At 47.4% G+C, this 27850-nt stretch overlaps 1 protein-coding gene across 1 annotated transcript in view; it reads right to left on the bottom strand.

Moving 5' to 3' along the window:
• Positions 1-1143: 1143 nt before the first annotated feature.
• The window catches only part of LOC111159019 (rab effector MyRIP-like), a 37626-nt gene continuing 10919 nt past the window's right edge, over positions 1144-27850 (bottom strand). Inside the window, exons 5-8 of the mRNA XM_022521373.1 lie at positions 27334-27487; positions 19202-19833; positions 3426-3665; positions 1144-1206 (exon numbers count right to left, since the gene is read on the bottom strand). Coding sequence (XP_022377081.1) covers positions 1144-1206; positions 3426-3665; positions 19202-19833; positions 27334-27487 — 1089 coding nt within the window. The remainder of the gene's footprint in view (positions 1207-3425; positions 3666-19201; positions 19834-27333; positions 27488-27850) is intronic.

The raw sequence follows: 27850 nt of genomic DNA, 5'->3' as shown, positions 1-27850 counted from the left end.
GAGGGAACATGCACATTCCTCTGCTTTGGCTCCCAGAGAGCAGGGCCAGTGTGGGAGGCAGGGGGACAGTGACGGCTGAGCAAACCTCTCTCTGCATAAGGCAAAGCTCCTCTTAATAAGGCAAAGGCAATTAGTAGCCAATTGGGCATTGGGATTTCTTCGCTGCCTACACAGCACTGAAGGATTTGTGAACTGGGGACCATGCATTTCTCCTGTTTAGTTACCAACTTAGTCTGGTTTCCCAGAAGCAGATGTGAGACAGGGATTTAGTTCATGTGGGAGGCGATCCTTGGAAATAGTGGTGGAGAAGGTGGAGGAGGGGTCCGTGGGGGCAGGGGAGGGAAGGGAGTCGAGGAGGACTGTTCATCCTGTTGGGTGCCGGGAACTCGGGGAGTCAGTATGCAGCTCTGCCCCAGAGTCACCATGCCCACAGAGGCCAAACAGCTGGGGCTGCTCCCAGCTGGGGTTCTTGCTCTCCCTTTCAGCCTGACTTTTGCAGAGGAAGAAAAGCTCCTGCTGCATCAGGGGTCTTCAGGCAGCTAGACTTTGGGCCAGTATGCATTGCTAGAGTAAAGGGGTTGGGGAGCACTGACCACTTCTGAAATCATTACACAAGCCCAGTTCCACTCCCAAACCATGCTGTGTGCCAGCCATATGTGTGTGTGTGTGTGTGCGCATGCACGTGCACACATGCTGTACAAATCAGTCATGGTTGGCCCACAGGGGAAGTCATAGTTATTCTGATACTGAAGATGGGAACGTGGGGCATTCTCATGTAGTGCCTTCCCACTTATATTCTACCTAGCACGACAAAACCCCAGATGTGGTTACAGACCTATGTTAGACATGCCAGGTGTCAACTGGAAATAGGTACTAAGTCGTTGCTTCAGTACCTGAAGATGGATGTTAACTCACAGCCATGAGGTTTATAGGGGATCTGGTATTTGCTGGGCTTCTGCTATGTGCTAAGCACCATGCTGTAAAATTCAACCCTCACAACTCTATCAGGGAGTACGATTATCCTTATTTTACAGATGAGGCCAAGATGTGTTTATGCAATCAACCATGAGGCCCAGGGCTGAGTCCCAGGGATCAGCTGAAAAACACAGCAGGTGTGGGCCTGTCTCAGTGCTGACAGCAAGCTCAGGGACTGCAGGGCAGTTGTGGCTGTGGAGTGGAGGAAGAACTGGAGTAGTCATGCATGGTCTGGAGGGACAGAGAGAGCAGCTGGGGGACAGGGTCCAGCGGGAGGCAAGAAATCACCTTGGCTTGTTCTAAGCACTAGCCAAAGTTTGCAGAGTTTGCAAATTGCATGGTTGCATTTCGAATTCAGTCTTATCTTGAAGCCTATCTCTATATCCTTTTGCTTCTAAATAATAGTGAAGATATAAACCTGTATTTCTGTGTTCCCATCCCAGAGTAAACCATGCCTGATGAGGAAAATATATGTTAATTATCTTTCTCAGTTTGCTCCCCAGATTTTTACATACAATAAATGATAGCTGATGGATATTTTAATGCACTGATTCATGGTAGGCGAGGGGAAGACTTAAATTTTGAGAAACTGACATATTTGGGAACTTGAATAAAAGCAACCCTCCTAGTTTCTTGCTCAGTGAGGGCACGGGGCAGAATGGGGGCTTATCTTAGATTTTTCTTGCCCTGGCTCCTCCTTTCCCTGTTCACGTTCTGCCCAAGAGAGCACAGCGCAGACTGGCTGCTCTGCTTCCAGAAGGTGAGGCCTGCAGGCTGACAGGGGCTGGGAGTCCATGACTCATCATGGCCTGGCGGGCTGCTAGAACAGCAAGCCTGTGGGGAGCCTTGTGACCATCAGGCAGCAAAGCCAGTAGGATGCAGAGGCATTGTAAGAAATACCATGATATTCCTCAGTTACCATCTGGCTCTGAGTTCTGGCAGACAAATGTGACTGTCATGGGATATTGGTTCAAGTAACAGAGAGGAGCAGAGCCCATTACCACGGAGGAAGTGATGGGTTGGAGCCCACATCCCAGGGAGGGGTTGCCTGTGAAGGCCACGCTCCGGCCTCCAGCCTACAGATGTGGCAGGGGACAGATGTGTGCACATCCTTGGGCAGAGGACCTGACAGACTGAGGAGTAGGAGAATTCGATGGCTATGGAGGGTGGGACAGGAATGAATGAGATGCAGAGTCTGAGCTGTCGGAGGGCTCAGGGGCTCGGCGGTGGGAGAGGGCCCCCAGTTGGCTCTTAGCCGGCTCTTGCCATATCCGTGCTCTTGCTGGCTTGGCCTGGCTCCTCCCCCAGCTTGGCTGTTGTGCAGATGAAGGAGCTCATCCCTCACTCATGTGCGCTACCAGGAACTTGTTAGCTTATATAATGTACTCTCAGAAGAGGGGAAAAAACTACCACAAGTGCCAAGAAATCTACATGTTTCCAGGCAAGACATTATCTGATTACAGAAGAGACAGCTCGTCATAGTAAAGAAGGGACCTGTGATTTGAGGCCAAGCAGGTCTGGGATGCAGCCCCAGTTCTGAAGCTGACTAGTTATGGGCCTTGCGTAAGTGCCTTCAGGACAAGCCTCTGCATCACCTTCAAAGGGTTTTTATGAAATGAATTCATTAACATAAGCAAAGCACTAGGCACTCAACAAATGTTAGCTTCCTTCTCTTCCACTCGAAGCAGTAGGGATAGCCTGACTGTCCAGTGGCCAAGTCTACAGGGATGTGCTTGGAGAAGCTGTAGAGGAAAGAATGGGGGTAGAGCACTGATTGCGGGGTAGGGGCCCAGGACCCCCCCTTTCTGCCAGAGGGTTCTTCCTTCTGTGGTTTCCTAGCAATGCCCTTGGGTAGTTAGGGGGGTGGTTTGGGACTGGAGATCAAATGGTTGGGTTTTGGGGGCTTTTACCTATTTTAAACACCAGGATTCCAAATAAGGCTTGTTTGGAAAATGATTTTGAGGCTAAGACAAGCCCAAATATGCAAACTGCAGGGATAAATGACATAACAGGCCACATTTAGCACAAAGATCATGGTCTGAAACATTGCTGTTGACTAAAAGGGGGATGGTGAGATGCTCTCAACCCACAGGCAAAGTTCCTCTGGGAAAGGGTGGGGGAAGGAAGAAGTAGCATGGCCCTTTACCAGCAAGAGAGACTGTGAGCATTAATTATAGGCTTGAAGGGTAGTTCCCAGTATAGACTAGGAAGGATAGTTAGTAGAAGGACAGGACAGATCTCGGAGGCCTGGGACCCGCGGGGCCCTTTCCTGGATTGAACCACTTAGCTTGAATCAGCAGGAGTTTCTGGGGCTCTCCTGCATGCATGGGATGGGCATTTGAGAGACAGCTCATGGGGAGCCCAGCACAACTCTGTGCAAATACAGAACTTCCTCTGCCCACCTCCCCACCCCCCTGCTGCACACATGGAGCTGCCTTCATAGCCCTTACCTTCTTCAGCTCTTCCTGGACGCCCTGGCTGTTGTCTTCAGAGGACAGACTTTCCTTGTGGTTCTCAGACTCCATCTTGGGCTCTGACTCCTGATCTTCTCCCGAAGACGTCTCCTTCTCACTCATTTTCATTGCTAACTCATACAGCCTGTTTCTCAGTTTCTCCTCGGTGGTGGCCACGCTGGTCCGAGGGTGCTGAGGTTCATTACTGAGGTCAGTCTCTGACAAATCACCCGACACCTAAATGCAAGCCGGAAGCATGAGCTGAGGACTCCTCTGCCACAGTCAGATTTGTTTGTTCCTAGTCAACCCCAGGAAAGGACAGTCCAGGAAAACCAAGCTCTCTTAACTTGATCTACTGTCTCTACATGTGAGCTTTTATTTTTCACTTTTACTTTCTCAAACATGTGCACCTTAACACTCTGTTCCAGGGGTCAGGCAGGGGAGCATCTGTACTCAGAAACATGTTTGAATTCATTGTTTTTCATTCACAAGGTGCTTACTGAGTCCCCGCCTTGTGCTGATGGTACAAGGCTGAGCACACCTGGTTGGCAGCCCTCAGGTGGAGGTGACATGGTAGTTCTAATAGCCCATTAAGGGGCAGTTAACGGCAGGCCTGAAAGTTTGGGAAAGCTTCCTTGTGGAAGTGTTCAAAGTGGAAGTGCTGTTTAAAGCATAGCAGTTACCCAGCTAAAAGGGAGAGAGCAGATGAATGGTATTATAGGTTAAGGGCAAAGATTTTGAGATGGTGTGAGGTCCTTGCACTTAGGTAGGCAATAATGTATGGCATTCCCTTGATAATTACAGTCCCAGCTTAATAATGACACCTTTGGCTCCTACTATTCCATTTGGTGAACACCTCCGAAGTTTCTTATAGGAGTAGATCCCTGACTTGGCCTGGGAAACTTCAGGAAGACAGGGAGATGGTGACTCTCAATCTATCCTTAACTTTAAGTTGGACAGACGTGTATGGAATTTTAACACGATAACTCTCAGTATACCATTAGGGTCCATTAGACCCAACTTTAGTTTTTGAGTTTCCTCTTTGAGTTGCTCTGTCTATTTAAAAGGCTTGATATTTCATTGCTTTCACTCCTTCTTGAAGGGTTTCCAAAGAACACAGAGAAAATTTACTTATTTTTTAAAAATAAAATAAAACTCATTCTATTTTGTAATTACTATGTGGGTTCATTGGACCCTTTCATAAATCTATGATGCACGATGACATCTTTGTGATCTTATTTCTCCTATCTTTTGAAATATCTTGCTCTTTCATCATCCTGGGAATTATCTTTCATTATTACTCATCAATTATTCCCAATTATGCTAAAAGAGACCAAAGTAATAAAACAGAAGAATGAAATGGCCTGGAGGGATGATTCAGTAATGAAATAAATCATCATTTATTTTGAGTCTGCTTTTAGCTCATTGCATACAGTTGAGAATTTAGAATTTTTCATATTCGCAAAGAGAAGAAAAGTGACAGAGAATAACATTTCACAATTATTAGATGACTCAGAAGATGAACTCAAAGAGAAGGAGAACAACTCTTTAGACTCTAACAATGACAGTAAGTTGATTGTATAAGTAAAGTCTCAGACTACAAGATGAAGGTGAGTTTTCTCAAACTCAAGAGTAAACTATTTATAAGGACAAAAGGAAATATGGTATTTTCATTTAATTCGTCATTCAACAGGAAGGACTTCATATGTAACATTTTGTCTCAAGAATCTGGACCATCTTGTGCTAAAAAAATATGAGAGAGATTCTTTGATCCTTTATGATGTTTGTGCATCAAATTTACTTGACACCATTGTAACTGGACAAATGTTAAAGGCAGTTGTCTATATAAAGGTCAGTCGAAGGAAACAGATGACACAGAAGTGAAAAAGAAGAGCTCCTAGGTTGATAAAAGAGAGTCCACTGGAAATGACTGTTTCTCTGGTCCTGAGCAAGAATCCGTGATGAGGGTCTTACAAGAGGTGATCTGTGCTCCCAGCATGCTTGAGAGAAGGAGGATTCTTTTGTCTGGGGACACAGGGAATCTCAATGGGAAGAATGACCTCTGAACAGACTCTTGAAAGATGAGCAAAGTTTTAATATGTAGACATGGGGCCAGACCTTCTTGATGAGGAAACAGCAGGACCAGTAAGACCCAGGGTCCATGAGACTGCTTGGTGTAGCTAGAACAATAAGGCCCAGAAATGGGACAGTGCAGGGCTTACAAGTGAGGAGAAAATGGGCCTGGGTCAGACTGCAGAGGGTTAAGGATGAGCCTAAGTCGCTGAGCTTGTCTACCAGATGGTCTCACTGCCACCATGTGTCTGCACATTAAACTCGCCCGAAAGTCAGCAACTGGCCACAGACCCACACTTGGGAACCTTCTCTTATCACCTCACTCAACAGATTGAACACACTGAAATATCAATTCATCTTAACTCCTACTTTGCTTTCTTTAGCTTTGGCCTCTTTCTTTACCTTCTAAGAACCTTTGAAGACTTGGGTCAATGGTGATTCAGTCCATAGTCAGCGAACATGCACTGAGTGCCTACTATGTGCTGGGCCTGTGCTGACCACTGGAGCTCACAGGTGGGAGTGACAACCCTCCTGCTCTGGCGGCATTCACAGTGTGATGGAGAGACACCATCTTGACACACTGTGTGCAAGGCACACACATGAGCATTTGATGGGATCATGGGGAACCCTCACCTGGTTGGTTGGATGAATGTTGTCGGGAGAGAAAGAAGAAAAGGTGACAGCTGAGTGAACTCTACAAGAATGAACTCCTAGAGATGATCAGGATTTATATGTCAAGTTTTATCTGAGTGTTGAGAATTGTACGAATGCTAAATGATGGCCCTGGAGTTCAATAAACACTGTAGGCATATGCACTAGGATCCGACACCAGGAGAGGTGATACCACGAACAGAGATGGAAGCATCCTTATCAAAGCCGCCACAGCTTCAAAGCTTACTAAGTAATATTTGGCCCTGTAATATTTATCAAGTACATCAACAAATATATCTTCAAAGAAATGGATCCTACAAAGGATCAAGCCATCCCTACTTCATGTTATAAACTTACACGCTTTCCCTACATACTGATTTTCATGTCAGTCTCCACGGGAGCTGGGCAGTAGACGTTCAGTTGGGGTCTTAGCTAATGGGGGTCTGTGGTTGGCCTCTGTGGATCTTTGATACTGTGTGCAGACTTCGATTTAAACACACACTTTTCTAGGGGGAGGGGTCCTGGCTTTCATTAGATTTTCACTGGCACCTATGCCCCCAAAGGGCTAAGAAACATTGAAAAGAACACACAATTTACTTCCTGGTGAGACAACAATAGATAAATACATGTTACTTGATTACAGGATGGCAGACTTCCAGCTGAATTCAGAGGAAGAGGGAGAAGGGCAGTTGTTTTCCAGGGTCTGTTGGGAACCTGGACCCAGCATGTAGAGAAGATGAGGATCTGCAGAATCTCCAGCCTGAAGAATGTTCTCTTTGTACTTCAAAGGAACCTTGACTATGAAAGTGTTGGGCAGTGACTCAAACAGATTACCAAGAGCATTATAAAGACAGTGGAGATTCTAAGAAACTTTTGTGACAGGAAAAAGAAAAAAATCAAGCTGGGTAACTGTCAGCAATATGTGTATCTGGGCAGAAAATATTTTCCATAATTGGTTGAAAATCAGAATTTTCTGCCTGCTGGTGCTTTGTCTCAATGCCCCCACTTTACAGATTGGCATTGGTCTGTAGAAGGGGACATTATTTTGAAAACAAGAAACTCATGTTTTTCAGTTCCCACTAAAACTGCATTCCCTTGCCTCTTCATTTTCTTAGCTAAGCCTAAGCATTTTACCCTAGAGAAAAGAGTATAGATCCAGAACGAACAGATCATGGGTCATTGTTCAGCTCACCTCTTTAACATGGTGACCGCATGGTCCAGATTTTATGGAGAGACAGCAGAGGTTTCTAGAGGCTGAGGTTCCCTAAAGTTCAAACGCTGGATTTTGCTTGTTCCTTGGTTGGGATTCAGGGAGGAGGAGCCTCATAGGCTGTCTGTGGTCTCTGGCCCTTTCGCCCCTAATAATTTGGGGCAGCTATAGCAGAGTTGACTCAGACCCTGAGGAAAGGCTTCAGAGGAAGACCTGAAGGGCTCCGGGTCCCCCAAGCTCCTGTGTGAAGCAGAGAATATCCAGAAGCGGGCTTATGGAAGACTGTGGGTGGTGCTGGAAGGTGAGCTTCCCAGGGACTCCTACGGTGGGAGGGAAGGGCTGCCTTGGGGCTAGACAGTCAGGGCCCTGGGTCTGGTGGGGAATGAGAGTAACAGCCACGATGGGGCCCGAGGGAGAAGGACCAGGTTCTGACCTTGTACACAGGGAAGAGACCACAGGTTCTCAGGCCTTAGGATGATAGCAGGGCGGGAACAACTTCATGAACAGGGGCCCCATCACTAAGAAGACCTGCAAGGACAGATCTCAGCCCTCAGATGGCCCTGCAGCCACAAGGCCACCAGAGGCTCCCCCTCAGGCACTCCCAGATGGCAAACATGGGGAAGTGGAGGGGTTGGAGGGTTGATTATTTACCTAGAAGAGGAAAGATGATTTTAAAGAGATAAAGATGTTGAAATCAGAAGAGGCTTAGAGTTCCTGAATTGGCTAGTTTATATTGCTGGCTCTGCAGACTGGGGAGGTGGAGGAGGAAAGGTGTGGTAGTTACAGAAGGACAAAACATCCCCTCTTCCTTGCACCTGTCAATGTAGCATGTGGAACTGGAGACCCAGGCTAAATAACAAACTATAGTTTAAAACACTTAGTGACGGAATACTCATTAAGATAAGCTAGGATGGTTTCTTAAACAAGAGTCTGCTGATATATTCTCAGTGGTCTGCAAGTCCCTATTTATAATAATTTTTAAATTTCGGTTTTCCTTTCATTGATCATCTGGAAAGAAGGCACCGTCTCAGTCACCAGGGCAACAGAGTGTTGCCAACCTGACCTCCATGGATCTTAGGTTTTGAGCCAGGTATCCTCTGAATGATTCCTGAGGAATCTGGGGATTCTCAAGTTTGGGGAAACACAGAAAGGGAAGCACATGGAGGTGAGGCGGATGTGAGTGGGGGCCAGGCCTGGACGGTTCTCAGAGCTGAGCACATTAGTGTGGATGAGTACTGCATAGGGCCCAAGACACGCCAGATCTCATTCAAGTGGCCTGGTAGTTCTCTCTGTATCCACAAGGACGCCGGGCTTGAGGAAGCTGTCCAAGGTCATGTGACCAGCGTGGGGCAGAGCAAAGGCCAAGCTCTTCCCATTCTTCCAAGGGAAGCCCAGATGCTCCAGATTGAATCAGGCTCATTAGGAGAGGAAGATAGTAGAACCACAGCGTAGGAACAGAACTGGACAGGAAAAGGATTTAATCCCTTCTCAAGTGGAAGTTTCAAAGAGGGAGAAGATAATTTTTTTTCGAAGCTTTCTGGTACCTGCAGATTTCCTTAGAGGACTGACTGTCTTTACCTTCATTCACCCTTGTGATCTGACCTTATGCACCCTGAAATCCTGCCTGCTTTAATTTAAAGCAATTTTTCTCTTATTACGCCTCCCCATCATCTTTATCAAAATTCTCCACATGTTTGAAGGGAGCCCTGTCAATGTCTTCTAGACTGAGCAACACCGGTCCTAGAAATCCTCTTTTTTTTTTTTCCCCCACAAAGCCTGTCTTTCATCTGCTGGGTCATTTGAGGGAGCAGTGGGAGGCTCAGCATTTTCTCCACCTTTAAAAAAAAGGCCCAGCTACAGGATGACTTTCAAATATTACATATCAGACTTTGTTGATTATATCCTCGTGTCCTGGTGGTTCTCCTTGTTCCTGTTGATTAAAAATACCGAACCTGACCTAAAAAGCAGAATTTCTGCAGGTTGCTTTTAGGTATTTTAGTGAACTTCAGAGATGAGCCCTGACTTACAGGTTACCCAGCCCTGGGAGAACCGTCTGTGCCACATGCATGTTTTACTTGCAAATGTCTTGACAGAGTTGTGCTGAAGCTGGAGAAGAGAGGACGAGCCTCGGGTTTGGCTGACTTTCCTGCTGACCTGTTTTTTTCTGAGGACGCAGATGATTTCTGTCTCTGGTGCCTTCACACAGAGGTTTGTCCTCTCCCAGTGTATCACTATTAACCTAAAACTAGTTTTAGTCACAGGCTGTGCCGTGGTGATGAAGACATTTATTTTTCTTATAACTGGTGTGATAAGAGCAGTCACACATACACAGATACAAACCAAATCCTTGGTTAGCTAACATGGTGGAAAAAGGAACATGTCACCTGGAATCTTAGCAAATTTAATATTACAATCCATTTCCTCCTGCCTCCATGAGAGCCCCTTCACAAAGAAGGGCCTGAGTTTGGCCCGTGGAACCGCACGGAGGGCAGATGTGAGTTCTGCCTTTGGTTAAAGGAAGTCATGAAAACTTAGCACCTAGATATCGATCCAGAAGGTTTATTTTTAGCTTTTACAATTACAGGTCAGTTGTCCTGGTGTGGATCTCAGGCTGTTTTCCGAGTCTTTCAGATTATAAAATTGATTTAAAAACAAACCGACAAAACCTTAATCTCACCCGGGGCACGTCTCCCTCTCCCAGAACAAAACATCGTATCTGACTAACGGGCTCTGCAGCTCGTCCATATTTTTTCTCTTTATCATCTTCTATCTGACAGAGTTAGACTGTGCCATTTGTCAAAAGGGCGGCTACTCGTTCCCCAGAGTTGTGGCAGCCCCATATAAAATATCTAGAAAATCACCAGCCTGGCCTGCTCAGGTCGATATTTATATGAGGAACAGACATTTGAGACACAATTATTTTCGTGCTGACCACAACTGGTCTATCGCTTTGTAGAGAAATCTGTTAAGGAATGAAGCAGCATTAAGGGCAGATTTCATCTTTGTTTGTTCCTTTGACTCTGCACTGAAACTGGGTGTAGACCTTTGGATTTTGATGGAGGTTCAGGACCTGAACCTTAATGCCAGCACATGAGTCAGAATTCTCAGGAAGAGTCTCCTAAAAGTGATGGCATTCAGGGCAGGGATTGGGGTAGAGGGATGGAGGGTTGTTCCAGATCCCCTTCTTTTCGTGGGTTCCTAAAGCCTTGCTAACAATTTTGAGGGAACTGAGTTGTGATAGAGAATTCAACATTTTCTTCACAGATCGAACGTGGTTTGATTGCCACAAATAAGTAAAGGCCTAAACTGATAGGGAGCCCTGGTATTTAGTATCTGCCCCGAATAAAGACTATAATTGAACTATTGCAGAACTAATGTCATCACTTTTGGTGGTTGATCCTTAATTACTCTGATGGCTCCTGGTTAAAAATCCTGTATAGCAGGGCTTCTAACCCAGAGTCTGTGGAAACTCAGGGAAGTTGCTGCTCCAAAAACTCCTTAACATTGTATGTAAGCCTTTGAATGCTGTGTTTATGCACGCACCCCCCCCCCCAACACACACACACTCGGGAGAAGAGTTTGTGTTCCTCAGGTTCTCAATAGGGTCTATGACTCAAAAATATTTAAGAATCACCATTACTCAGCAAGCGTCTCCTTGTTTTCCAGACCTATTTTCTGCAACTGTCTTGGAGGGCACACCTAGCACTCCTCATGCTCAGAGGGAGTCCCTTGACAGATACCCCACTAAGACTTTTCTTCTGTTGAGGGGGTATGGGTCACACCTGCTCAAAACTGTTTCTGGGTTATTATCAGTACTTGCCTAGGCTGCTGTGTAGGTGGGAGGAAGGGGCAAGGATGGAGGGCAGCCTTGTCTCAGAGTGGTTTGGCTTTCAGCCAAATTATTTTCTTCTCCTTAAATTTTCATTTCAGGCAAAGTCCCATGCCTTAAAAAGATTTGAAAATCAATGTGAAGAATTTGGTGTGGGATGCAGGGATTACCACTCTTTGATCTCTATACTGGAGGAAATTCAAATACAATTGAAGTAGATTGAAGGGCTTGCTTGGGGATTTTCTCTAGGCACACCTTAGAGGGATGTGCACCTACCTGTTGGGTGTCTCAGTGTTCATGGGATGAGGGGCGCCACACTACCTCCAATTGCCGTGATCTTCCTGGCACTTGTCAGAGAGCATCCCCTTGAATTCAGAACTGAACAATACTCATGAACCAGGGCTTGGGGAGGTAGTCATCCACTCCTTCACATATCCCAAAACTGAATCCCAGAGTGACCTGGACCAGGAGAGGTCAGTGTAATTGGCCACTGATAGACTGATGTGATTGAGATGTGCCTGCAGTGATGTACTGGTCCACACTGAGTGACACTGTGAGAAACAGCCTCTAACATGTGTGCTCATTTGAAGCAGGTTATAGTGGAGGGTGATGGATTCTGCTTTCTCTCCACGAGGCCCCATGGGATAAATTTCTCATGGATCTCAGCTCTAAGAGCAGCATCCTTTAAGGAACAGATTTAGCAATGTAATATGGTTTCCATGACTCAGCAAGCTGCTCACATCATTCTTTTCCCATCGTCTTCTAGAAAGCACAGAGCCAAATTTTGGGCATTGTTAGCTTGTGATTAGGACCTCATTGCATCCATATTATGAACTAACGTTACTCTTAGTTTCATTTATTTCTCCTATCCTGATTTTCCCTTTGTCCTGCTTTTCTCATGTTTTCATTTTATTCTCTTGTGTTTATATTTATGTAAACCACTTTAAATTCTTTCTGTAGCAGGGTATAAACACATGAAATACATGAATATTTACAGATTGTTAGTTATAAAGATTTAGTAGCTTCCCAATGTGGCAAGATTCTTAGAACAGACATCTTTTAAGAGTAATTAGGACCTTGCCTTCTAGACCAAGGGGCAAATTTACCTCAAGGAAACAAGTTGCACTAATGAGTACTACAAAAAATGAAACGTCAGAGGAAACTAAAATAGCTGCCTCCTGCCATCCTGATGTCTCCATCGACGAAAAATTAATTAGCAGGTTTCCATTTTAAAATGACATCTGGCAAACGTCACTCTACAACCTCTCCAAATTTTTCCACCAAAATGGTGTGGGAAGAAACAGAAAAAGGTGAAAACTTACATAACCAAGAAAGAATGGAAGTCAGCTTGTTACTAGTAAATGGATGGGGACAATTTTTCACTAAGTACAAAGCCCATGCCAATGAATTGGGAAAAAAAAAAAAAAAGAAAGGAAAGAAAATTTTTGGAGACTGGTCCACTCTTTCCCTCTCCTAAGTAGTCAGGATAATTGCTGCCCACCCCCACCCACATGCCCCCATCCCCCCAGTATTCTCCCAACCTCAAACCCTGTTTCAGAATGTGAGATAAATGCTCACAATAAAATAAAATAAAATAAAATAAAAAAACAAAAATCAAGTGAATGAAAGCACAATAGCTGAGCCTTCTGTTGTGGTGGTGAGGCATTTGAAACATCCAGAGGTAAGCTCTACTCCCAACTCTCACTTCCTCCTATTTTTATAACCACTTAGAAAATGTATCTGTCCAAAATATTCAGGAGGGCAGAGGGAAGAACTCGCCACGGAATGATGTTGCATTCTGGGAGATGTGGTCATGAAAATGTAAAGCCCTGGGGGAGAGGGGGAACTATAAACCATGTAGAAATATGGAATGAATTTTGTTCTTTTCCACTCATTCATTTAATCAACATATGCATTTTCAGTTGTAGGTTCTTAGCCATTTGTTCAAAGAAACATACAGCAAGATGATGAGAGTAGGAAAAAGCTCCTCTCAAGCTGGCAGAGGGGAAATGGTTTGAGTATGTTAGATACTGGCAACAGTGGGGTGGAGACAACATTCTCCTCACTTAGGGATGACTAACAGAAAAAGTTAACATGGAATTTATGGAAAAATACTGCGGAGCAAAGGAAACCAAAGGTAGCTTGAAGGCATCATGTTTTACTAATTCTACTAACAAGCAAGACACAATGTCTGATAGTGATTTTGTGCTTTCATTAGGGCATAACAATACAGAATGCCAATGAAGAGATATGGAAAGTTATGAGGGAGAAGCACTCAGACTAAAAGGCAAGACTGTGGCATGAGATGAACTGTGAGACTGTTGAGACAAAAGACTGCAGAAACACTGGAAGCAGAGCAGTAGGGTTGGAACCTACATCTGACAATGGTAATCACAGAACTAATCCTGGGAACACAGATGAGTGATGGGAGGACAAAATTGGAAAGGAACTCTAGAAGGTGGAGGACAAGATCAGAGAAGGGGAAAACAGTAAGAGAAGATCATAGACATGGACGACAGAGAGTCGAGATTCAACATAAGCACTATGGTGGCCTGGAAGAAGTAAGAAACAAAATGACAGAAGGAAACACTCCTGAGTTGAGAAAATACCTGAGTGTGCAAAGAAGAGCTCACTGTCTTATGTGCAAGAGCACGGAATGAGAGCACACGACCCTTCTGGAAAAAGGTTTGCGCTTTAAAGGTAACAGCAAATCAAACAAATGTTGGAGAGAAGAGAAAGCCATTATACAGAAAGGAAAAATTAGGCTGTCTTCAGGTGTCTGTTCATCATGCCAAGGCAGGAGGTGGTAAAATACGGGCTGCAGGGCTTTGGAGGGAAATTAAATCTGACCCACAGATGTCATCCCACCAGTGGACATCGGGGGTCGGGGTTCCAGAGGTCAGAGAACCCGTTCAGCCGTCCATGGTAACGGATCACAGAGAGACTCCACGCACAAAGTTACATGTGTGGTGAGATCTGAGGCTGTGGATGCAGTTAGAGAATGTGTGACAGGACTTCTGCCTTCAGCAGACTCTACCTGCTAATCAGGGCTGGTGAGGGCATGGGTCCAGCAGGGAGTGGAGCTGCCAGCATGTGCTGCTGTGCCTCCTAGGGACTTGCCAGACTCAGAAGGGATGGAAAGTAAGAAAACCACAGAGCCATGAAGACAACAGTAGAAAAGAGTAGGGACGTTAGGGAAGTGAGGCCTGGCAGACGTGAAGGCGAGGGAACGTGAGCTTCTGGGCAGGACCTTGTCTGTCCTACTGACATCCAGAACAATGTGCACGTGCACATGGAGTTTGTCCTCACCAAACAGAGAATATGTGTTCTTTTCAAACACATGTGTGTAGTAGTCATAAAAATTGGCCATAGATTGGGTCACAAAGGAAATCCCAACAGATTGCCAACAACAAAACCACATAAACCATATTTATTGCTCACAATGCTGTGAGGACTCAAAATTAGAGACAAAAACAAAGCCAAACCAACCAGAAAGCTATCCACTCTTCTAATTACCTTTTAATTTTGTTTAAATTGAGAATCACCTTGGAAGTGATAATTTACTTAGAAGAGTTTGACGATGGGCGCACTACCTATCGAAGCCTGGGATGCAAACAAAACTGCATTTCAGGGGAAATTCATTATATATTCACCCACATCATCTCTGTATAATGAATATATATATATATTCATATATACATATGTCAGCTTTTCAGTTTATGAATCGAACAGTTTTTGTTTTGCTTTTATATTAATAGTTTCCTCTTACTTTCCTGTTTTCTAATATTTTCTAATACATATGTTTTCTACATAATCTAACATATAAAATTCACTTCTAAAACTGCCTCTCAGTAGGGGCAGACCTGGATAGCTTTATAGGTGAATTCTTTCAAACTTTCAGAAAATTATCACGTCATGTAAAGTATTGCAGAAAATAGTAAAAACTAGAGAATCCTTGCCAAGTCATTAGTATAACCTGATGGCAAAGCCGAACAAGATGGCATGAACATGGAAACCTGCAAACAGAAACCAGTTTTTATAGAAAGGATTCAGGTCCCAATATAATTTATGCAACAAATGAAAAGACATTTCAGAGCTAAGCAATCTATTAATGTGATTTACAATCATTAACAGAAGAAAAACTATCTTCTCAAGAGATGGCAGAAAGCAGTTGATAAAGCTCACATTCCTGCTTTAAAGTGTTTAGGAAGCCAGGAACAGGCAGATGCTTCTTGGTTTTGAGAATATCTACTAAACATAGAGGAGGCAACATACTTGACCATGTAGCACGGCAAGCAGGTGCCTAAGGATGGCAGCTGGACACAGACCGAATGCCAATGTCACTATTGCTTCGGAGTGTAGCCTCGGTTGTCTCCAGGGCTTAAGACAAGCAAGAGAAATAAGAGTGAATCATGGGAAAAGCCATAAAAGTGTCCTCCGTGTGGACAGGATGATGATCTGCCTAGAATAGCTAAGAGAATCATGTCAAAGACTAGTAGGACTAAGAATCTATTAGGTGCTAAGTTATAAAATACAAACATAAAATCAACAGTGATCTATACACCATCAGAAACCAATTAGAATGTATAATAGATAAAAGAGATCTCATCCACAATGTCAACAACATGTATAACATATTGAAAAATCTCTGAACAAAAAAAGTAGGAGGGCTTTGAAAAAAATCTCTAAAACTTGAGTGAAAGTAAATTGATGGGAGACAAGTATGACACCATTGGATGGGGAGCCTCAATATTATAAAGACATAGATTTTTCCCAAAGAGATAAATGCATTTGGAGCAATCCAATCAAAACTTAAAAAAATTTTTTCAACTTGTAGAGAAGATTGTAAAAAGTCATTCATGTTAGTAAAGGATTGAGAAAAGTTAAGACACTTTATAAAATATCATCAATGAAAAACAACTGTGAAGGGAAGACCATCTACTGGATATCAGAGTACGTTATGAAGTTATTAAAATTAAAATAAAGTTGTTTTTGTACACAAATGGGACTTCTGCATCCATGGAACAAAATAGAGAGCATAAGGAAGCCAGGCTCATGGAATAAAAAAAGGTTAATATATATGAAAGGGGGCATCTGAGGCCAGCAAATTAAAGATGAATTATTTACTCATGGTTTGGTGACAAAGGCTTATTTTGAAACAATAAGGTTAGATCTGACCACATTATCATCTAGAAAAGCAAAGAACAGAGGAACCAAAGGGCTCACTGTAAATTACATTGCTCAGAATTGTCCCTGCATGGTGCAAGGTGATAATAAGAAGACTGACTTTTATTGGGCTTATTACTGTTTTAAAATTCTCTACAGGACGTGCATGCCCACTACTTGCACCCTGGATGGACGGCTCCGACTGCCTGTCAGGGACCACCTCAAGGCAAATCTTCGGCAGGTACTGTGTGAACACGTGCGCTGACATTTCTGCCGCTCACTGTTAATAGCAGGCGACAGGGGAATATGGAGAGTAAGAGGATGACGCTGCGAAAATACAGACACCTTTTCAAAAGTGTATTTCTAAATGTCCTATACACATGTGAATGTACAAATACATACCACTGAAGTCATTCTGGGGGAGATGGCGGGGATTTAGGTTGTGGTCGGGGGAGACTATATCTGTATATTCACAGTTTTTTTTAAAACATTATATTCATTTATTTATATAATTAAGAAATATGCAAACAGTTAAAAATACATCTATATCCTTGTATGTACATGTACACACATATATAAGATCTAACCTGAAATATATCTAACCTTATAAAATATATATGTATATATATATATAGTATGTATATATATGTGTATGTGTGTGTGTATATATACATGTAATTTTTTTTTTGAGAATTGCCTTAATAAAGGAAGAGGGTGAGCAAGGAGGACTTATGTTAGTGCAACACCACTGCCACCTACCGGGAAGGAGAGGACACTGCCAGGGAGGCAGAGAGAACACTGGCCCCGTCTTCTCCCTCTCAGTGCCTTGCAAAGATGACCACCAGAAGACAACCTTCAAGCCAACTCCCAATAGACAGGAAGCTTCACTCAGCCAGTGGGTGTGGATGCATGGCAAGGGAATCAGGCAGACAACCCTTAAGACTATCCCTTCGGGGGGTGCCTGGGTGGCTCAGTGGGTTAAAGCCTCTGCCTTCGGCTCAGGTCATGATCCCAGCGTCCTGGGATGGAGCCCTGCATTGGGCTCTCTGCTCTGCAGGGAGCCTGCTTCCTCCCCTCTCTCTCTGCCTGCCTCTCTGCCTACTTGTGATCTCTCTGTCAAATAAATAAAATCTTAAAAAAAAAAAAAAAAGACTATCCCTTTGGGCAAGGGACCCAAAGTCTCTGTCAGACAGTCTCCCCTTGAGCTAGAGCACAAGGAGTCATCACTGAATGGAAGCTTCTATTTCTGCTGTAGGACTGCAACGGCCCCACAGGACAAATTTGTAACGATCTGGTTTTACAGAGGAAAACACGAGACCTTGGACCAAAGAAAGGATGTTTTCTAGGCAACATATTAGCAGCTCAGGCAGGATTGATGCCTGATTCTGGGACCTGAGGGCCTCTGAGTCCACAACTATGTCCACGGGGGCCTCTCCATCAGGGATCCGGCTGATGCATTCGCAGTCATAGCAGACAAAGGTGATGTCCCCACCTGCATCCCCGAGAGCAACCTGAGTTGCCCGCAGCCACGGGGGACAGTTTCTAGCTCACTGATCATTTCCCACCTGAGACCTGGGTCTCTCTCTTCTTCTTTGCCTGAAGGATTTTTCAGTTGTGCATGGAGTTGATGCTCCCTTGGGGGGGGGGCCACTCTGTACCAAAGGCAGTTGGGAGACTGTGGATGAAGACTACTGTCCTCAGGTGAGGGGTGTGTCCCACATGGTTCTCTGAGGGTCCCTGGTGGGATGCAGCCCCAGTAATCTATAGCCTTCCTTAATAGGCCCTTCTCACTGCCCTGGCTCACTCTTGGGGTTCCTGGGATTTCCTTCCACCTAAACCTACACCTGAATCCTTGACTCGGAGGCTGCTTTGCTGAGACCCAAACTAAGGATGCAGGGCACGGTGGTTGACTATTACTGGAGAGGCAGTAGGGTTCCAGAAGTGGGTATGGTTTCTCCAGGAGTGTGAAAAGTCAAGTTGACGGCAATGTGAGCCTACAGAAGGGAGAGGAACCTAACTAGATCTTCCATTAGACACTCAGTTTCAAATGCAATCCATTGTTTCTATAAGGTCATTCAAAGCAAACGGTGTGAGAGTGCACGCATGCGTGTGTGTGTGTGTGTGTGTATGGGTGCATTTTTCTGTGAAGAGAGTCCATAGATTTTATCAGAGTCTCAAAGGAGGTTCCTGAACTAATCCTTATGGGCAGAGCCACTGAGGATTCTGAGAGGGGATGGGAGGTGGCCAAAAGAATCACAGAACGTGAGTAAACTGTGCCCTGAGTTATCATCTTGAAGTAATATTTACTGAGCCCTGTACCACGACTAGGACAGAGCTTAGTTCATTATAAATATTGTCTTATTCACTCATCACATTATCCTTTGAAGGGGGTGGTAATAGTATCTACATTTACAGATGAAGATACTGAGCCCTAGCCCAAGGTCACATGGCTGGATCTGAAGCCAGGCAGCCTGTCTCTAGACCCCAAACCCTTAGCCCCAAGCCAGCGGCCCTCAAGCTTTAGGACAGCAGAATCCCCAGGAGACTTGGTGACCGCACCTGCCTGGACCCCATCCCCAGAGTTTTTGAGTGGGGCAGGGCCTGGGAGTGTGTATTCTAACTCGTTCCCCACTGCTGTTGCTACTCTGGGGGTCACACTGCAAACCCGCTTGGAGCCATAAGCTCTTGTCTCCAGAGAGGAGGTCACAGAACCTATCTAGGCTACTCAGCTACTTAGCAGCAAACCAAGACGAGAATCTGGGTCTGTGAATTTTAACCCTTTCCACACCACTCCTGCTTGGAGGAGGGCACATCCGGCTGAAAAGCGTACACCACTCCGATTACCTGTTGTATGTCCAGCCCCTGGGAATGGGCGTTGGGAGAAGACAATTCCTCACTTGGCTCCTCGGAGCCCACGCGGGCCCTTCTCCACTTCCTGGTCTTCCGGTCCATGGCGTAGGGGGCCTCTTCAGGCTCGCTGCTGTCTGAGGTCTCCCTGCTGGGGGCCTGGGGGTTGAAGTTCACGTCCAGTTCTCCCTGCAAGCGCAGCTTCTCTGCTGTGGGGTCCCTGGGGGCCTTCCTCAGCAGCCAGGACAGTCTTGCCCGGCGCCCAGCTTCCCGGCAAGAGCCTGCAGAGGAGGTCTCTGAGTCGGAACACATGGCCTCGGGGTTCGGAGAGAGCCCAGAGTTGGCGGCTGATGGGCCTTGGTGCAAGCTCTGGGCCTGTGTGGGCTGAGGCTGGGGGTTCCTGGGCTGGCCTCGGGTCCGTGGGCACAGTGTACTCAAGGCCTCACTCCAGTCAAAGTCCTCCTCGCTGTCAGAGCCCATCTCGTCGTAGGCAGAGGCCACGCTGGAGGCTGCCTCCAGGACCTGGAACGTGCCACTCTTAGGTTTGGCCAGCAGGCGGGTGGGCAGCAGAGTACCATCCTTCAGGGCCACCCAGTTCCCATCGGGGCTCTGCAAAACCTCGGCCAGGTCTGCGGGGGGAGGGAGGGAGGGAGAAACCAGACAGGGCTGTTATCAACTGACGGCAAGGCGAGGCTGCCCTCTGCATCTTCCCCACTGCTGCCTCGGGGTCCCAGGAAGCAGCTGACTCTGGGAAGTCCAAAAGGGCACACCTCTTTAGGAGGCAGAATCGAAGGTCCCCAAGAAGCCCCTTGAGGCCTTGCAGGCCCCAGTGCTCCAGGGATGAGGAGATAACTCAGAGGTCAGGTTACTAGTGCATCTCTGCCTGGGTGGATGGTCCCCTCTATCTCAGAATGGCCCCTCTCCTGCCCTGAGATGGCTGGGTTGGAAAGGCAGGGGGTTGGGGGGACAGCTACTGTTAGCAGCCTCAGGTCTGGCTCTTTGCCCTTGGGCCATGGCTGTCCCTGGTCAGATGGGAGAGGACTCTGTCACCGGCCCTGGGCTCCCTCAAGGTTAACACACTCTGCCCTTGGCACTCCTAGAGATCTTACCCACAACGGCCTTGTGAGATGGCAGTGTGAAATAAGACATGCACACGCACACACGTACGCACCAGACTCTGCTCCCAGTTCCTGTTAATATTTGGTCTTTGACCCCAGTTCTTGACACAGGGCTCCTCAATTAAATCCCTTGTAATTTCCTGGGTGACAGGAGCCTCTTTTGTTCTAAGGGGGTGACTCTGGGCGGCTCCAAGATGGGACTGGCCACCAGAAAGACCAAGCCATGATTAGAAATTCAGAACTTTCAGCCCTATCCCCATCCCCTGAAGAAGGAAGAGGGGCTGGAAAATGAGTTAATGATCGACTGTGGCTACGGGAGGAAACCTCCGTAAACGTCTCCCAAGTCTGGGGTTCCGAGAGCTTCCTGGCTGGCACGTCTGCGTGCCTAAAAAGGCACCCCAGCTCCTCGGTGCTCAGGATCCTCCAGGACCTCACCCAGTGAACCTCTTCATCTGGTTGTTCATCTGTATCCTCTGTTATATGATAAACTGGTGAACCTAAGTGTTTCCCTGAGTTCTGTGAGCTGAGCTGCTCCAGCAAACGACTGAACCTGAGGAGGGAGTCGTGCACAGCTGGTCGGTCAGAAGTCCGAGGGATGACATGGGACTTGTAATTGGTGTCAGAAGCCACATGGTCCTGAGCCCTTGATGGTGGGATCGGGAGCTACCTGCAGGGAGGCAAAGTCAGCACGGAGCTGGAGGCCCCCAGGCTGGTGTCAGAGAACTGGTAGATACGGAAAAACCCCACACATCTGGTCCCAGAAGTGTTCTGTATGAGCCGCAGAGGGGGACAGAGTTTATTCCTGCTCGCCACGTAAGTTTATTTTCAACTCAAGGCACATGCCTCATTCCGGAAAGGATGTGAGGGAGAAGGCGGTTGGTAATTCCAATCTTCTTTGACAGATGGGAGACAAAGGTGAGCGAGGTTACGTAACTTGTCAAAGGTCACAGGGCTCATACCTGGTCAAATTGGGATGATCTCTGTCCAATACCGAGACGGCTCTGGCTTAGAGACTGTGCTGTGGACACCAATGAAGGCACTGATCAAGGGGAGGCTGGAGTGGTCCTCACTGGAGGTCATGATCTGGGTTGGCCTACAGTGGGCTCAGTTTTGCCCAGAGCATCCATGATGGCAGGTGACTGGGGCCCCAAGGGTAGACCTGCATGGCAGAGGGTGACAGCTGCTTGATCTTTTTTTTTGCGGAAGCCAAACAGGATAGTGCACCCGGGGAGTGAGCAGGATGGTACGGTGCTCCTCCCAGCCACGAGTACCTGGGAAAGCCCCGCGGCCTTGGGCACAGCAGTGGCCAACAGAAGCTGTGTTCCTGTATTAGAAATCTTACAGGACTCCCTGGGGTTTGCGTGATGAGGACCACGGGGCTTTGGACGAGACCCCCTTGTGTGCGGACACGAGCTTCTGGGCTGGAGGCCTCCAGGGGCCACAGGTCCACTGTGCTGGGACACTGGGGCAGCGTCTTGCCAGAGGTCGTTTCGAACACAGATTTCCTACTAGTTAAATGATTACTGTTTCATGTAATGAAGTAAAAGTTCCTGGTGTTTCACAGCGTTGTCCACAGAGTGCTGTACGTGCCAGGACTGCTGTAGGGCCACAGCCTTTAGGGAATTCAGATGTTGGTTGAACACATTTTCAGCTCGAGACCCCGGGGCAGCCCAGGCTGGCCGGACATCTGTATTCCCTTTCTTCTTGAGTCAGAAAGTGGGGCTTCTTTTCCTCCAGGAAGATTCCAGGCCTGGGGCTGATTTAAGCACAGTCTTCCTGGAAGTCTGAGGGCCTGGGTCCTGCCTTTCCCTGGCTGCTCCCTCTACCCTTAGGGTCTGTCCCCACCAGCATCTCCACATGGCAAAGCTCCAGTGACTTCTCAAAGACCTCATCTGCTTGGTTGCTCTTTTCCCAGAGCACTTTCTTGTCTCTCTGCCCAGTTGTGGCCTCCTCCTTCCCTGGGTCTTGCTAGGGTGACAGCCTGTCTGGCTTCTGCCATGACCCAGTCTGGGTTCTGGCTGATCACGCACGTGGCTGAGCCCTCCTTCCAATGATGACAAGGTTCCTTTGCCAGGGGCTGGATCTCAGCGACCTTTCCAGCCTGCTGCGTACCCCCAGTTGGCGCAGAGGGAAGAGCAGAGGCCGCTGAGTCGGGGGCCTGCGGGGAAAGCTCGGGAAGCTTCTCGGGCTTGGTACTCTCATTGGTGGAAAGGGGCACAGCTAATCCCGCCCTCGTTGGGTGTGGGGATTAAATGAGGTGACACCCACCAAGCCAGTTACACGTGCCTGCTCAGAGCAGGAGACGAGTTCTTCATAGCACTTTCCCCCTTATCCATCCCTGGGCTGCCTTAGAACTTTGGAATCAGGAGAGCCAGGGCTGAGCCCCAGTTGTTGTGATTCCTGGCAGGGGACCTTGGTCAAAGAGCACCTCTGAGCCCGTTTACTGACCTAAAATTGGGGACAATGCGACCCTCTGTGGCTGTCAGAGGATTATTAGAAGACAACATATGTCAAGCCTCGATCGTACTGTCTGCTACCCCTCAACCTTTTTACCTTCTGCCTGCTGAGTTGGCCTCTACCATTGGCCATGTACTGCCTACACAGGGATTCATACCTACCTACCCTGTATTTACGACTGTGTACCACAGCAACTACTGTCCTTGGCCATGGAAAAGTGCCGAAGAGAGCCTAACGACGGCGTTATTGTCATTTGCAGGTAACGGGCTCTACCTGTTGTGGTGGTAATGGTCTTCTGGGGAAAAGGGTTTCTATGTTGCCGGCATTTTCCCAATGCCATGTCCCAGTCTCATGGGTCAGGTGGTGTGGAAGCAGGGACCACAGAGCCCGCCTGGATTTTTCCAGAAATATGCAGGCTTTCTCTCTGAGAGGCTGTTTGTGGCCAGTTAAGTGGTGATTTTGATTTCCCCAGCAGCAGGCAATGTGGGTCTCTTCGGCCTTCACCCTCTGGGCTTCCAATTGCCAGCACTTGCGATTCTTGGCCTGAGGTGTGCTCTGGTTAGCAGAGGCTGCTTGGCTGCCCCAGCAGTGGCGGTCATCACAGCCTCCAGGAGCAGCCCTCGACCAGTGGCAGCGGAAGCTGGTGGATTAGTACCCCCTTTCCTTTGCCTGCTGCTGCCCAGGAGGGCGTTCTACACTGGTTCTTGCTGTTCCCCAGCCCTGCTCCATAAGGAGTCATTTCCTTGCCTTGCCTTCCCTTCCCTGTCTCATGTCCCCTCCTCCCCTCTCTGTGTTTCCTGAGCTCACCTCCAAACAAGCCACAAGTCCTCAGATCTTTCTATTAGAGTCTGCACACAGACACACTCCCATGATGCAAAGCAGACTCGCCCTGGCTGTGGAGAGGGTTCACCTTGAGGGGAGAAGTGTGGCCACCCCGCCCCGCCCAGCCCCACCCCGGGCCCTATATTTAGCTGTTAAGTCAGCCCTCTGGATGGTCTTTGGAGACCCAACTCCCATGCTGCTTCTCAAGGACACATCCATGGCTTTCTTACCTTAAGAAGCTAGACTACTCTGTTCTCTGGACTTTGCAAAAAGCTTTCATTTTTGAAGACTTAAACTATACTAGAGCTAATTTTCCTGGTTGTCTACCCCCAGTCTCCTTGCCCCGCCACAACACTGACAAGAGGATGCATTTTCTTCACTGCCCTACCTCCAGTCCGTGAGCAGTTCTGGAACCTGCCCGGGGCTTGTAAAGACTACTTATTGGTGAACCCAGGCACCCACAGGATGCGGGGGCAAGACTGCGCTCGTGATGTTAGGCCCTCCATGGCCCTGCTGTCTGCATCCTCTCCTGGGGTCACGGGAGGAAGTCACAGCAGGAAAGCCCCGATGAATGCCACTCTGTGCCTGGCTCCCGGTGGTCATGCACCTGCCTTCGACACCCGCTACCCGGAAGGCAGGGATTCAGTCTGTCGCTGGCCCCCCTCTTCTGCCTTTCACAATCCCAGTTCACCACATTCTCCTGAGGAAGCTAGAAGCTGGCCAGCTTTTGTCTCCGCAAAAGCATAGCGGGCTTCCTGAATGCCCACCCCTGTGAAAACCTGTAAGGAGCGTGGTCGGAACTGCTCAAAGCTGTACTCGGGTCCCACTACCACACTCTCTTAGTCCTCTGGGAATAGCCATCGAGGACCCTGCACCCTTCCATTATCTCCTTTGTCCAAATTCTTTCCCTTCCGTGACTGTGCGGCAACAACCAGTCAGCAACTACAGAGCAGGGCCCGCCGTCCCCAATGGCTATTTCCAGCACCGAGCATGTGCTGTGCCTATAGTGGATGCTCATTCAAGGTCTATCAAGGGGAAATGTGTTTGGGGAGGCATCCACTGACTGCTGCGAGCTCTCCCGGGGCTCAAAGTGGACCTGTTGTGGTTTACTCAGCCCACAGTGTCCCTCCAGCTGACCCCAACCACGAATTAACAGGCTCTGGAAGCCACCTTTCCCCCAGGGCATGAATAGAACTGCGGAAAATAGCCAATGGCCATTAACCAAGATGACCTCTACCTCTGGGTCTCCTCTCTTCTACATTTCTGCTCTGCTGAGACTGGGCCCTGCTCCCAGGTATAATCTGCTTCCCGCTAAACAGATCAGACACTCCTTGAGACCTGTGGGGCTGGTCTGGACATTTTAGCATGTCAAGGTCAAGCATTCCTCAGAAAAACCAGAGGTTTTCTACACAAGTGCTTTATAGTTGTTATTTTAAATCTCTAACCTGAGAGATGCATGGAGTTTTTGAGAAGAGTATGAAATCTTTCCTGTGTGTGGTATTGTTGAACTAAATTTTGTGTTTATGTACCACTGATACGTAATTACACGGGTGCTTCATTTTACAGAAAATTAGGTAAAAAGAAATCATGTTTTGAAAATCAAAACCCTTTCCAAATTTATTTGGAATGCTCCTAAGTCAGCAGGGAACTATTTTGTGAAAGGGAGTGTTTTCTAGAAGTTCTGATCATCTCCTCTAAACTTAACCGTGTGTAAGCGTGAATTCTGAAAGGCTATTTGTTGTGGTGTTGCTTATTTGCTTGCCTTTATGGAGGGAGGGACACTTATTATCATGCAGTAGTTGAAAAAGCCTGCAAATTGGAGCCATAAGGTTTGCATTTGGCCACATTAGCTGTGGGATCTTGAACAAGACACTCACCCTCATTGTCCCTCAAGGTTCTTGTCGGCTACGTGAGAGGGTGGTAACGCTCCGTAGCGCTGTTGTTGGAATGAATAAAGTAATGCCTGCAGATGGACCCTGTACGTGGTGAAGTGACATTTAGAGGGTAGTTATTATTGTTTATGGAAGATAAGCATATGCCCTGTGGAATTTTAGAGCCCCCTCTCTATGGGAACTTTCAGTCTCTGGTGAGAGATAGAGAAAGGAAGAAAGCCTATGAATGAATGAAGAGATACGTTGGGCAGCAGGAGGAAAGGAAAGAAAAGCTTACTTAGAATGGAAAAAGGCACTTCAAAAACAAAAACCCAAACCATATACATAAATAGGGAACATTTCATGTGCTCCCAGAATCTCTGCAGATTCTACTGACAGGTGGGTTCTACTAAAAGGTTCACATGGAAATGATCTGTTTTGGGAAATTTTTAGAATGACTGTTAAAAAGCATTGCATGCTTTGTGGTTCTTTGCACCTTGAGGACAATGGAATTTGTTTCAATAGCTGTGGATTCAATATTTTCCCTTAGAGAGTAGAAACGATAGCACAATCTTTAAAAACCTATTTCTAAGGTGAGTATTTTGTTGCTAATTTTTGTGGTTGTTGTTCAGAAACAGATTCTAGATCTGACATACAGTGGGAGTTGAGAATCCTCTCATGGCTTCTTTTGTGAGGACAATGCTCCTAGCTTCCGTTACGTGTGGTCGGGTGAGGAGAGAACAGACCTGTGCCAGGGAGGAGCGAGCATCTTGGCTTAGACAGTCATGGAACCCAAGACACCCGGGTGGCCTGAGCAGGGGACTTCGTGGCCCTCAACGGTTACCCATGTGGTTCCAAGCACCTCCAGCCTTTGGATGTGTAACTTTGGGAAAGTGACTCAGCTAATTGGAGCATCTTCATTGTGAAGGATTAGGTGACGAGACTGGTTTATGACGGACTGTGTGTCATGGATGTTGAGTCTCTGGAGAGGGGAGCTCAAGGGCTTTATGCAGAGGTGGGATGTTCTAGGAGAAGGAGCAGGAAGAACGGGCAGCAGGCCATCCCCAGGTGCGGTGGGGATGACAGATGTCCATCAAGGACTCCTGTGCACCCAGCCAGGACACCTGCCAGGCCCTCTGCACTGAAGTTGGGCTGTGTGACTGGTTCCTGTCTGTGGGCTGGGAGTGAAAGTGGTGTGGGCCATGTCCCTGCTGGGGTGGTTAGGAAGCAGATGCACTCACTTCTCTGTTCTCTCTTCCTCCATCTGCTGGCCGGTGTGAATGACCCAGCAGAAAGCTCAGAGGCCGTGGAGGACAGCAGAGCCTTGGGCCTCCGCAGACCTCCCACAGCCAGGACACTGCATTGCACTGGTGTTTGATGAGAACCTAAACTCGTATGTTAAGCCACCTAAATGTTTGGTTTCTTTGTTATGGGAGCGAGTATCACCCTCACTATTATGTAAGGTTTCAAAAAGGACACTCTTAAAACCAGCCCTCACTGAGACCCAAATCCTCTGAACACTGACATAGCTTGCTAGGTTGGATTAGTGTTTCTGGCCTGCATGAGACCTGTTCTCCTGGTCCACGTGGAATGGGAAGCTGAAATGTGGCCAGGAAGCTGAGGCATTTTTAACACCCTAGCCCTGGAGCACCCCAGCCCCCACTGTCCCACAGGTCTCAGCGGGAAGACTGCCCAGTGGAAAACACAACTGCATTATACGTGTGTGCTTGGTAGAGGCCTCATGACTCGGTGGCTCGGCGGCCCCAAATGGGCCCACACCAACTCGGGCTGAGCAGGAAGAAGCCTCCCAACAGCACTCCTGGGACCCACAGACCAACCAGATGCCACTTAAAACCGTTACTTGTCTCGTCCAGCCTGTCCGTGCTCTTCCAGCTGGGCAAGGTTGCCTCCTCCCGCAGTGGCTGGGCCTGGCTCCTCCGCAGTCTCGACACAGCCTCCAGGGAAGGGGGCTTCAGGGCGTCCTCTCTGGGGAGTGAGAATGCAGACTGGGACTGCTGTGGAGAAAAAAGAGGGGAAGAGAGCGGACTGAGGGGCACAGTCATGGGGAGGGATGCCTTCCACTTTCTGGTAGACGACACAGTGTGGAGAAGACATGTCTGATGGTGTTGGTTCTTCCCGCGCTGGGGCTTCCAGCTGCAAACAGTGTGTAACGCTATAGGACAGTGCCAACAGGCCCTGCTGATTCTGCTGAAGCTGTGCCAGGTCCACCCGAAAGCATCAGAACCCTAGTGGGTAGTGGCTGCAGACAGCCTTTTATCCAGCCACTTTCCTGGCAACATTTCTTAGGTCAACCGTGCTCAAAAAAGAAAGCATCTTCCCTCGGAAGACCTCCAAACCCAAGGTTGGGCAGAAACTTA

Source organism: Enhydra lutris, unplaced genomic scaffold, assembly GCF_002288905.1.
Source record: "Enhydra lutris kenyoni isolate GAN:26980312 unplaced genomic scaffold, ASM228890v2 scaffoldscaffold66, whole genome shotgun sequence".
NCBI lineage: Eukaryota > Metazoa > Chordata > Mammalia > Carnivora > Mustelidae > Enhydra > Enhydra lutris.
This window is presented reverse-complemented; position numbering and strand designations above follow the sequence as displayed.